The sequence below is a fragment of the Biomphalaria glabrata genome, chromosome 18 (assembly GCF_947242115.1).
Source record: "Biomphalaria glabrata chromosome 18, xgBioGlab47.1, whole genome shotgun sequence".
Classification (NCBI taxonomy): Eukaryota; Metazoa; Mollusca; class Gastropoda; family Planorbidae; genus Biomphalaria; species Biomphalaria glabrata.
In genome coordinates this window covers 12,135,634-12,148,114 of record NC_074728.1, presented here as the reverse complement: position 1 = coordinate 12,148,114, position 12,481 = coordinate 12,135,634, and the positions used below count along the sequence as shown (strand labels likewise).

Here is a 12,481-nt window from a genome sequence, read left to right as displayed (position 1 = left end):
ATGTTTGGTTTAATTTACAAAACATTAATTCAGTATATAGGCTACGACTTTTATCACACAGTAAAGTAGGTATATGTAAACATCTTTTGTAAAAGGTAAAATGAGGCCAATCACGTTTACTGGTCTTGTATACTGGCATTTGATGTGGGCAGTTAGGCACTTACCTATATATATAGCCAGTCCGCTCCTGACTAACAGAACATATCAGTCTTTGGATTGGAAGACGCTTCCCGATGGCCTAATGCGAAGAGGAGTTTATTTTCTAATACAAAATCGTACTTTTCACTTAATTATTATCCTTAAATTATTATATATCCTACTCTGTCTGGGTCCCGTGCAACCCATTTCGCATAGGGCCGAGGGCCCCGCCATTGACCTGTGTGTGTATGTGGAGTAAACTCAAAACCACCTGGAGTGTGTTTTAAACTTAGAGCCCTGGGGGGGGGGGGGGGTTAAAGTCAAAATCCCCCTAGTCTACACTCATATATATAGTTTGTGTGTTTAGTTTGCTTTAATTTTATTTTGAAGACATGTTTTTTAGTTTCAAACCCCGCTGGAGGGGGTTTTACACACAAAATCCCTCTTGGCTACCTTTCGGAAACTGTTGTAGGCCTATATGCTTAAATGTAGGTCTATTCTTAAATTACATAAGGAGGTTTTGTAGTAAAAAAAAACAACATTTGGAACGGGTTTTAAAATCCAAATCCCCTTTGCTACGCTCATGGAATTAGGTGACTGTCGTTTGCATTATTATTATTATTTTTTTTATAGAAGAGGGGTTTTTAACCTTAAGACCACATTTAGGGAGATTTTAAACTCAAACCCCTCTTATTGGCTGTGCTGGGGCAAGTGATGGTTTAACATAAAATCTCATCTCAAATAAACAAAATAAAATTTAAAAAATCAGTCATAAAAGTCCACATCCCCTGCGCCGGGAGGATTTCATTTGGAGGGGGCTTTGAACCCCTCAATGCACCCCCGCTACGCCAATGACCGTATGTCTACTCATTTAAACAATTGTCTTGTTACAATTTAATATTTTTGGGTAAAAAAATGACAAAAGCACCTGATTATTTTCATACAAAAAAAATATGTATGTCCTGCATAGAAATCAAAACCATTTGACTAGTCTTGATAAAACTTGGCATAATTGTTCCTTAGATCATGGCAGAGACCTTATTAGTGTATGTTCCTCCCCCCCCCCCCCCCTTTTCCCCAAACGTTGGGGAGGGGAATAAAAATATAAAATATAAGAAAATACCTTATAAATTTAACTAGATCTAGATCTACATTAAAGAGCGAAATTTTTTTTACAAATCGGGTAAACCAGGCCCGAAGGCCATATTCGGCTAGTTTAGTTTAGAGAGAAATTTAAAGATATTTGAATGCGTTTCAAATTTTGAAGTGTTTTAGATTTTCCCGGAAACTGTTGTCAGTAAAAACACCGACCGTTCCTAAGGATTTGTGACTGATTTGTCTTGTGAGCTGCGAATCTTTTTGTTTTTTTATTCTGCGTGAAAATGGCGTCTGAGGTTGAACTGGCACAGTCTGCTAAGCCCGGTGGCGACACAATATTTGGAAAAATTATTCGGGGTGAAATTAAAACTGATTTTTTGTATGAAGATGATCAGGTTCTTTTCTTTTTACACAATAATAATTAATATCAATAGTCACGTTATAGATCTACTAGATCTAGTAGTACTACTAGTAGTAGTAGTACTAGTAGTAGTAACTACTAAGTCTAACTAGTAACTACTACTAGATCTAGATGATGTAGATCTACTAGTAACTAGTTAGTAGTAGTAGGTCTTAGTAGAGCCTAGCTCTATGACTACTAACTACTAAATGAGTACTAGATCTAGATCTATGTATGAGTAGTATGAGGCCTATGGCTATGCCTAGGGCGGCTAGGGCTAGGGTATTAGTTACTATTAGTATTATTAGTGCTAGTCTGTAGTCACTTAGACTTAGTCACTACTCACTACTACTGTACTACTAGCCTAGGGCTAGTACTGAGCAGTGAGTAATGCTAGTCTCTTACTCTAGTCGTCTAGCAGAGGTCTAGATCTAGAGTAGTTTATTCTATTCGGACACCTATGGCTATAGGCCCAAATTTGAAAGTTTGACTTTGACAGCGCATTATTTGACAATGGTTCGACATAGAAAAGAAATTGAAGTATCAAAATCTTCTTTAGTTAAAGGAGAATAAGGATGACTACTTATATTTGTACCCCTAACCTATATTTGTTATTATATTTAAGGTCAAAGAGGCCATGTGTTTTCATTTAATTCGGACAAATTTGACCCACATTATTTGATTCCGGACACCATTATTTATTTCGGACAGTCTCTATATTTAGGCCTCAATAAACTCAGATATTAATTCTTTACTAACATTAACTAAATTTTAAGATCCCCAGGCATAACCCCTCACATTAAATCATAAGATGTTTTGAAATTATGCATAAATACGAACACAAAAAGAAAAAATATGAACACACTTATTCTACCAAAATTAGGTCACTGGGATAGTGACTTCTATACCGACTTTTAGACTTATTTTATGTTTGAATTGTTTGCATGATTAGATGTGTGTTGAATGTTTGTATTTTTGTTTATTAATTTAATAAATTTCTAATACAGATGTCAGATGATCTTTTGTAGTATAGTATATGTTAGGATAGCCATTCTTGCCTAACTGAATCCTCTATATATAAATCTAGATTTATCTAGTAGGTCTAGATCTAAGCATTTAACTTCATTCAATGTACCAAGCTCACTCCAAACATTTACCCATTTATTCTCTATTAAAAAACAACAACACTAAAAACGAACAAATATAATACAAGATCATTTTTTATTGATGTCCAAAACTGGCTGTCCGAAATAAATTTTGGTAAGAAAATCGTAATTTAATTCGGACACCCTATTAATTTTTTATTTGTATGGAATCAGACAACTTGGCTTATAAATCAAATAAATTAGCTCCAAAAACAGAATAAATATTGCCGGGCTCATTAGTATAGACTTAGCCTATCAAAAAATATAGTCTTAACCCTAGGAAGAGGTAAAGTAATCCGGGTAACATAGGAAAAAACAACAACCTGACTTACACATTTGAAATTCGTTTTTCTTACATAAAAAGACAGCTAAATGGAAGGAAATTGGGTCAGAATCATTGGAAAATGGACAAGCACATTATACAGCGCGCTAGTTTTATAATTAAATATTAAAATAATTATTTAACGACCACAAAAATAGCGAATGTCCGAATTCATGTAATGTCTGAAATAAATAAACTACTATAGTAGATATCTAGATCTAATCTATAAGTTATAAGTATTTAGTATGACTGAAGGAAGCTATATAGAGTAAAGTGCGAAGTTCGAGCAGCCCCGATTTGTCAAGAGGTTCGAACAGTTCACTTTTTATTGCTAAAACTTTTTTATTTGAATGTTTACTACTATATTGCTACTGCGCATGCACCTTTTTTCTTTACTTCCGACACATACTATTTCCTTTTCCTTGTAAAGGCTAAGTTCATGGTGAGGTCAAACTCAGGAGGTGTGGAATTATTCTTTTTTACTACCCGGTAGTGAAGGAAATGGGTAATGGGCTTAAGGCTATTTTTAAGTCTGATTGCTCATCAGCTTAAAGAGAATATTTGAAGTTGTGGAGGGTGGGAAATTGTGCAATGGATGGTGTTCTTGCGCTGGAGTAAAAAGAAAATGACTTTATTGTGAAAATTAAATATTAAAACATGTTTTTAGATATATTTTCTTTGATCTGTTCGATCCTTCCATCAACCCGATCGAGCTTACTAACTGGGGAAAAATCCACTCGAGGAAAAGTACGCTTGGCGATACTTACCCTACACCTCTTTGACTTCGTATTTAATTTTAACTAAGCCTAGTGATACATTAAATCCAATCTATTTTTATAGAAAAAAAGGACGAGGAATTCAGAGATACCATCAGTTTTTTCATAGGTCAGACCGTTACGGTGCTATAAAAATCCAAACTTGAAAATTGCTGCCAGCGGGCTTAATGCGCTCGAACTTCGCACTTTACTCTAGAACTATATAATAAATTATAATATTAATATATATAGATAGATATCTTCAAGATACTAGATATATATCTATGTTGATCTTTCACTTTAGGCCTATAGTTAATGGACTCTGGATCTACTTGGACTTGGATTAATTTTAATAGGCTAGACTATTATTATAATTGTAAAATTAGTTTTGATCTTGTCTTATCTATCCCTTGACTCAGCCTTGACTTTCTTCATAAGAGTACTGTGACAGTTGGTTTATATCCAAATCCCTCAACTTTTCTGGTCAGCAGCTTTTCTTAGCAGGATATCAAAAAAAGAGGCTGGTTCATTCTTTCACATTGTCCAGCCAGCTTTTCTTCTTCATGCTCATTCCACTGTACCTTGAAAGATGCTTTTGACTCTTCATACTATTGAGGAATTCCTTCTTTTGGCTAGCAATTGTGTTCAGTTAAAAAAAAATATATAAAAAATCATCCTTCACTAGTCACGGTAATCCATAATGGCTCCATCTACAATATATAATATGTAAAATGTTTTTTTGTAAAATGTTTTACATGTTTCGGATGTTCATTCAGAGTTGAAGATAGTTTACTTCCTAGTCCCAACCTCCCGCAGGATGAAGGGGGATGGAAGCGGGCAGGGTTTGATGAATCCAAATGACAGTCCAGCGCGCAAACCGCACGACCAGGCAGCCATCTGTAGTGAATGGTGAAAAAATACTTGTTCTCCCCCCCCCCCCCCCTCCTCTTTTTTTCCTGAGCTCTCTGTCGCCTCAATAGTTACTACAGAGTAGATTACTTGTTCTCTCCCCCCCCCCCCCCTCTTTTTTACGTGAGGTAGAAAGAAAAAAAAGTGATCTTTCTTGGTTACAACTGTCCAAGCCCTGCTTTTTTGTCAATACTTGTTCTCCCCCCCCCCCCCCCCCCCCCCTTTTTTTTTGTGGGGTGACTGTCCGCAGAAATAAGAGAGTGATCTTTCCTTTACTTCTTCTTCTTGTCCAAAATCTTGAGCGACGAAGAGAATTATATATATAGATTTTCTCAATCTCAGATAGACCTCACCAACCACATGCAGAGGCACTAAAATGCAGAGCCAAGCCCTACAAGCACCCTGGATGGCAGAAGTTGTAGTCATTGAATTTGATGGATGAACTATAATTGCAGTGTCTTTGAGTCCAAAGATAAAAGATGGGTGCAGTGTTTCATGACTATGCAAACCCAGTTGCAACCTCCATAGTTTTCCACATCTATATTTAAATTTTCTTTTATGTCTTCTACTAGGGTATTTATTTAGGCTTCAAATGTGCGTTCCCTGGTCTTTGTGAATGCTCTCCAAACTGTCTCATTCAGATGCTTTCTGCTGCCAGGTAATTTCCTCTATGCCAACGGTTGCTGAGTTGATCTTTATAGTGTTTATGGAGGGTTTCACTGTCCTCCTTTTAACCTCCCCAAAAAAAGATTGCCTTTTGGCTTGCTGTTGTTGCCTTTTGGCTTGCTGTCGTTGCCTTTTGGCTTGCTGTTGTTGCCTTTTGGCTTGCTGTTGTCCCCTAGGATATCTACACATCTATAATTTTAATACTATAATCTGATGTAGAATAGCTAGATATATAAGTCGACTTTTTCATCATCATCATCTTTCCTTTGCGTACCTCGTGGAACAGACTTCAGAAAAAACATGCCACTCTCCACGGTCTCTTTGCTTGTTTTTTAATGGCTTCCCATCTCTTTTCTGTCCTCTCAACTTTATCAAGTACACTGCATCGTCACGTCCTTTTTGGTCTTCCTCTACGTCTTGTGCCCTGGGGGTTCCAGTCTAAGGCCTGTCTAGCTCTGTGGTTGGTATCTTTTCTAAGGGTGTGACCAATCCATCTCCACTTTCTCTCTAAGATCTGCACCTCTATATTTTTCTATCCACTCATCTTCCACAGTTTGGTGTTTTCTATTTTGTCGAATTTTTAGACAAGAGTCAGTCTAAAGTATATGGAAGTTCTAATTGTGTAAAGTTTAATCGTCATGAAATTTAAGATATTGTGTACAAATAAAAGTTTGACAATTTGATGCAGGGCTTCACTTGGTTACTATGGATGGACACTAGATATAAAGAGCAAGATATACAAGTAAACAGTTCACTTATTTTTGTGGCCAATGGAAAACCATCTTTGCTTTTCTTGACTTAATTAAGTGTTATTTTGATCTATCCATTCAACAAGATCGAAGTCATATGGTGCATTTCAGTTAGTATTCAACCTGTTTGTCCTGAGTTTGAACCCTCTTCACCATCTTCCCAAGATTTGTTGGGGGGATATATTACATTTTGAACTTTGACCCTACTTTAAAATTCTCTAAAATTAAATTTTTTTTTCTTGACAGTGTGTTGCCTTCAATGACATAGCTCCTCAAGCACCTGTTCATTTTCTTGTTGTACCTAAAAAGCCCATAGTGAAGCTATCTGATGCCGAGGATGCAGATGAACAGGTAAATAAAGGAAATAACTTTCTCTACCTAATCGTTTTCTTCACTCCTCCCCTGACGCTTGCTTTAACCAATCCAATCATACCCCGCCAAATGTTACGCTGTCACCGGATGTGTGACATCATGGGTTTCTCCAGGTCATGGGTTTTTCCGACGCGTGACTTCAATCCGAAGTTTATTTTGCCCTAGACTAGGTTTATTTAAATTGATACATGACAGTAACATATCAGAATTGTTTACATTTAATTACCTACATAGTGGGTATCATTTCAGAAGTGTTTTTTTTATGTAAAGTTTAATTAAAAATAAAGTTTCACTTTCAGACCATGCTTGTACAGGACAGATGATAAGGTCATCTGTTTCTGTAACCCATGGTTAATGAAGCACAGTGACCAACCACCTTTACTTTTCACCAACTAATGTCAGGTACCCATTAGAGCTGGGTGAATTCAGAAGTGCCCTAAAGTTTAATTACCTAAGCTTTATTGCAGCCAATATAAAAAAAAAGCATTGGAATAATGGATTTAAGAATAGTCAAGAAAAGGATCAAGGGCTGGCCTGTACTGTCATTATTGGTAACTTCTAGATTGAGTCAGAAAATCATGAAATAAAGTACTTGTACTGTGCTTTTAGTCTCATTCAGCAGCTTTCAAATCCATGAATCTTATTCCTTGTAAGAGAGAGAAGCTAACTACTATAAAGCAGTTTCTTTTGTCATACTTTGCCTTATTTTCATTTTGTTTATTTCTTCATGGCTGGTGTGTTATATATATAAGACAAAAGGTAGGAAAATAATCTTTTTCATTTCTGGTTAGCAGTCTAATCTTTCTTATAATGCAAAGTTAAAGAGTCTTGTCTCTTGTCCTTTCTGTGTCTTGAAAGTCTAGCTATTGTAATGAATTAAACTCAGAGACATCACAAAAATGTGACAGGTGGTGAAAATGTGACGTGTGTTTGGCACGTTTAATGTCTAGGGGATGATTATTTTTAAAGCTATCACACACCAACCTATCAGCATATGAATCGGGAGCAGGCACGCAACGAGACAAGCAATGAAAGAAAAGTTAAAATAAAAGAATATTTATTTACATAAATATATATATAAGAATAAAAAGGGGGAGGGTTTGCATCTATCTCTGAATAATACTAGATTTAATCATCACTCTTGCACCTAATAAGAGAGTATGTCACTTTGTCCTCTGACTTAGCTGGTATTCCTGTTGATGTCGCAGCTGGCTGTGTCCTGGCTTGAGGTTCTGCAGCTGGAGGTGGCGCTCTAGCGGATAGAGGGCCGCCGGTGATATAGTTCTTGTGGAGTCTCAATCCCCAAAATCTAATATCTGTAGTGGGCACAGTAGGGCGGGTGGCTGGCTACCGTGGGCACAAGGTTACTGCGGGCAGAGCGGATCTGCCGTGGGCAGCACAGTTGACAGGATATGTCCAGTGAGTTGCAGAGGGTTGGCGTAGCTATGACGTCTCACACAGATCTGAATCTATAGGGACGTCGCACCTAATAGCTTGACAGGTGGGCTGTCGAATAGGCGGGCAATGCCGATAGCGCCAAGTGGTAGAGTTGAGTAGATCTCAGTAGGCAAGTGCAGTGCTGAATAGCACTAAGCACATAAATAGGTGATTCTCGATAGCAAATAAATAGGCAGGTAAATAGATCGTTGATCCAATAAATAGGCAGGTCAGTGGGCTGGTGCAGTGCTGAATAGCACTTAGCGCATAGATAGGCAATAGGTGATAGGCAGACACCTGAGGGAGGCACCAGGTATTCCTCTAGGAGTGAGAATAAATGATATAGTCCAGACTCGATAGCTCAGCTTGAATGCGAAAGGAGAGAGAGTCTGGCCTGATTTAATTTACCTTATATACAGGCCTGGAGAATGTGGGTGGAAACCGGAAACGTCCTAGGCTTAGAATTATCTTACACGTGGGTGAAGTCCGACAAGAGGTGGGATTCGCACATTGGGAGGTCAATGGGCGTGTTTGTCCTCGTGGTCTCCTAGATCAAAGAGAGGCATAGGAGAAAAGGGGGGGGGAGTGACTTGCATCCCACACAAGGTGGTGTCCACTGCGGCCGTCAGACATCCTGCCGATAAGATCAAAGTCTGTGCGTATCTTTGCCCCGGTTAAGGGAAGATAACTCGAAAGACGTGGCCTAGCTATCTCCAATGTGGTCAACTAAGTCTAGCCTGGAGCGGAAAGGGTGGTGCGGGTGAAGAATTTGGGGGTAGGATGGGGAAATAATTAAAATAAAATAAATAAATAATGAGAAATAATAATTAATGCTGTGATAAATTTGAGTGACTCTGACAGCGAGTTTTTTACTTGTCACACAGACGTTAACCTTTAAGTGCATTTATAATGTGAAAGTAACTACTCTTTACTCTGTGTGTAAGCAACATTCAACAAAGATCATTTTTTCGTGTCTTTGGGGCTGTTTAACTACTAATAAGTGCAAGATTTATGTACAAAACCATATGATTATTATTATTTTTTTTTACTGTATATGCATTTAACTTTCATCTATCTCTTAACTCTTTCTCTCCTGACAGACGATACAAACGTTGATTTCATTAGAATGTGGTAAATAATTACGGAGAGAAAGAGTTAAGTCTTTTAAATCGTTGTGGCACCAAACATAATCAGGTCAACCGTCTTTATTCATTCCTCTTTGTCTTTTGCAGTGAATAGAATCTCTTTCAATGACATGCCTGACCATTCTTTATTGTTGTCTTCTCATTGCACTGGCAATAGGGCCCTACAATGACCTGCTGAACACTGGCAATAGGGCCCTACAATGACCTGCTGAACACTGGCAAAAACATTTTTTAGCCATATCACAAGGTCCTTTTGGCAATATGTTACAATGTGTACTAAATATGACCTTCTGACCAATGTCAAAAAATGCAAACTAAAATGTTATGGACATATCACCAAGGTCCCCATGCCCTTGATCATTTATGATTCTATAAACTTTAAATTTTTTCTGTAGACTTTACTTCGTAACAATTTGTTATATTTATTGTTATCACCTTACTGTGTTTTCTGGAAAGATCAATTTTCTTGATTTTATACACTAAAATGTGATCAACCCTGCAGTAAAACATGATCAACCTTGCACATCATCTGGTCATCACTTTGATCAAATCAATTTTGTCAGTCCTAACCATCACCATAATCAACACTTAAATACCACCAGCATACTTTGTGTGTATATTCTAACGTGCTTCATCTTGCTGCATTCCAATTTAAACACTAGGTTCTTAGGTTAGCTATCTAAAGTCATGATTTGAGCAATTATCAGATTCTAGCATTCTTGTACATCTCAGCAATATACCTATACAACATCTATTTTATCATTTACTAATAGCTAGTAGAAGTTTGAAAACTATTTACACTTTTAATTGTAGGTTTAGAATGAATGAAGCTTCAGTTTTAATTTCAACATCTGGCTATCTTGGCACAATTTCTTAAAAAAAAATTTTAAAAAGGGCATGGCTTTGTTAAATCAATAAATCAATTCCTTGAGCTATTTATTGATTAATAGAGTTAATAGTAAATATTTAAGTATTATGAGTGTGATGTTGCCTGTCAGGTTTTCTTAGAAATGTTTTTAAATTGAATTTCTGGGAATTCCCCCATGTTCTTTTTCTGAGAAAGCAACAAGATTGTACTAACATAAATAGTAACATTTATTTAAGAAAATATGTTTGATTGCAGTTGTGTATAAAACTACTAGTAAAATGCTTAGTTAAAAGAAAAAAAAAAAACTAATTTATTCTACTAACACAATTTTCATACTCTTAATTTGATACTTCCTGTTTTGTCATCATATTTTAATCTTTTTGATGAGCATGCCCCCTCACCACTCACTGTAATTATGATTAACTTATTTGGTGCACTTGAACTGTTACAGTTGTTAGGTCACCTTCTTGTGGTGGCCAGGAAAGTAGCCAAAGATAAAGGTTTGGTCCAAGGCTATAGAGTGGTCATCAATGATGGTCCAGACGGTGGCCAGGCTGTTATGCATATTCATGTTCATGTGACTGGTGGTAGGCAGATGGAGTGGCCCCCAGGCTAATACAATTGAACTTCCATGTCAGCACGTTTTGTTTTCCTTAATTGACACTTATAGAACGTAGAATGTAATAGATCATAAAATGTTTCAATGTAATATTTCAATCAGAATTTAACACACTATTGCTTCATTAGTAACTACATTGTTTCAGTGGCTGTAAAACTTCATCATAGCACTAATGAAAAAAAAAATCTTCAGAAATTTATTTGAAAACTATAAGCAACACACATTGTATTGTCTTGAAACTTGATAATTTATTGATAACACTAAGTAAATTCAAATTTTTATTTCATTAAATTACTGATAAATGTTCTCTAATGGCATAGTTTTACAAACGTATAATTAAAGACATGACAATTTTTTTATTAGAAGAAATAATGATTTTTCAATACATTAAAAAAAATGTAATCCTTTATCAGTGATAAATTATGATAAGAATTACATATCTATACCATTTTAATAATTTCTTGTCAAATACAAATATTTTAGTATCATTATCTTTGATTATAAGTCTTTTGTTTTACAGGATTGTGAGTAATTTCTTTAATGTTTAAATTTCTGCCTGTTATTATTATTATGGTTTTTTGCATGTCTTTGTCTTGTTTGAAACTATCAACTTATTCTTTCGTGTTTGTAGTTCATTGAATGATGTCTTTGCTAGCTATTATGAAATGTCTATTGACCTGTGTATCTCCAGTTGTTGGGTCACCTTCTCATTGTGGCTAAACAAGTGGCTAAGCAGAGAAATCTGGAGAGAGGTTATCGGATCATCATCAATGACGGTGCCCATGGTGGTCAGTCGGTCTATCACATCCATATTCATGTTCTGGGTGGACGACAGTTGGGCTGGCCCCCAGGTTAATCAAGTTAGGAACTAATTCAATTTCAAATTATAAGTTTCTGCCTTGCTTGAAATTTATTCAGATTTAAGTTTTATTTTCATTTGGATTGTTCAAAGCAAAAAAATTAAAAGATTTGTGTTCCTTTATTTTGACTAGTTTCAATTAGGAACTGTTTTGTGTGTTCAAGAAAAGATTATAATTTCCTTTTATTTATGTAAATCTGTACCTGTAATTAAAGGTAAACTAAGAAAAAAACATCTGTTGCCTATTGCATAATATTTTTTTGAACTTGTTGAAATTAAGTTTATTGTCAAACATTTAGATAGTTGTTGAATATATTATTAGTAGGAGAAGATTTATGGAAGGAAATGGTGTATAAGACAGCCAACTTTCAAATTTTGTTTAAAAATTCTTTACCAGAATAATGGAAGTGTAAAGATGTATTATTATTTTTTAAAAAGGTAAAAGGCTTATACTCAATTCTGATTTGACTGTCTGAATCTTTCTTTTGATTTACTTTATCAATAAAGTATTGATCCAAACTGCTGGGATTGTTGTATTCATTTCTTTGTCCAGTTATTTTTGTGCTTATAATATTAATAATTTTGAATAATTCAAACTTTGCAAATCAAATACACACTTCTAAACTAAATTATCAGTGAGCTGAATCAACAAATTTATGAATGCAAAACAGTGTTTAATTTACAAAAAAACTTAGAAGGCAAATTATCTTTAGGTCCAAAAATTAAGAAAGATCTCATTTTCCAAACTTTGTATTGTTATGTAAAAAGCTATAACACTCATGGAATGCTAAACAATTCAAATGAGTGTATAAAGTTCCTTTTTATTACAATACATTGACTTCTGAAATATTTACAAATTTCAAATTTGTTCTATGCAGACTGATCTATTTAAATATGTTCTTTTAAATTATTTTTTTAATTTTTGCAAAACAACATTATGTATGTATAATTGAATAACTTTAATCAATTGACCATATAATTTTAGTATATATTAACTAA

General features: G+C 35.4%; 1 protein-coding gene across 2 annotated transcripts; it reads left to right on the top strand.

Annotated features, from left to right (window-relative positions):
* Positions 1–1,344: 1,344 nt before the first annotated feature.
* On the top strand, positions 1,345–12,005 carry LOC106063497 (adenosine 5'-monophosphoramidase HINT1-like). 2 transcript variants are annotated; one of them, XM_056017412.1, is made up of 3 exons: positions 1,345–1,631; positions 6,429–6,533; positions 10,456–12,005. In XM_056017412.1, exons 1-3 carry the CDS (start codon positions 1,521–1,523, stop codon positions 10,618–10,620), a joined length of 381 nt encoding a protein of 126 aa, XP_055873387.1. In that variant the 5' UTR covers positions 1,345–1,520; the 3' UTR covers positions 10,621–12,005. The 2 variants fall into 2 exon arrangements, with proteins under 2 accessions (XP_055873387.1, XP_055873388.1); XM_056017413.1 differs by having other exon boundaries at positions 1,487–1,631; positions 11,315–12,005.
* Positions 12,006–12,481: the final 476 nt, after the last annotated feature.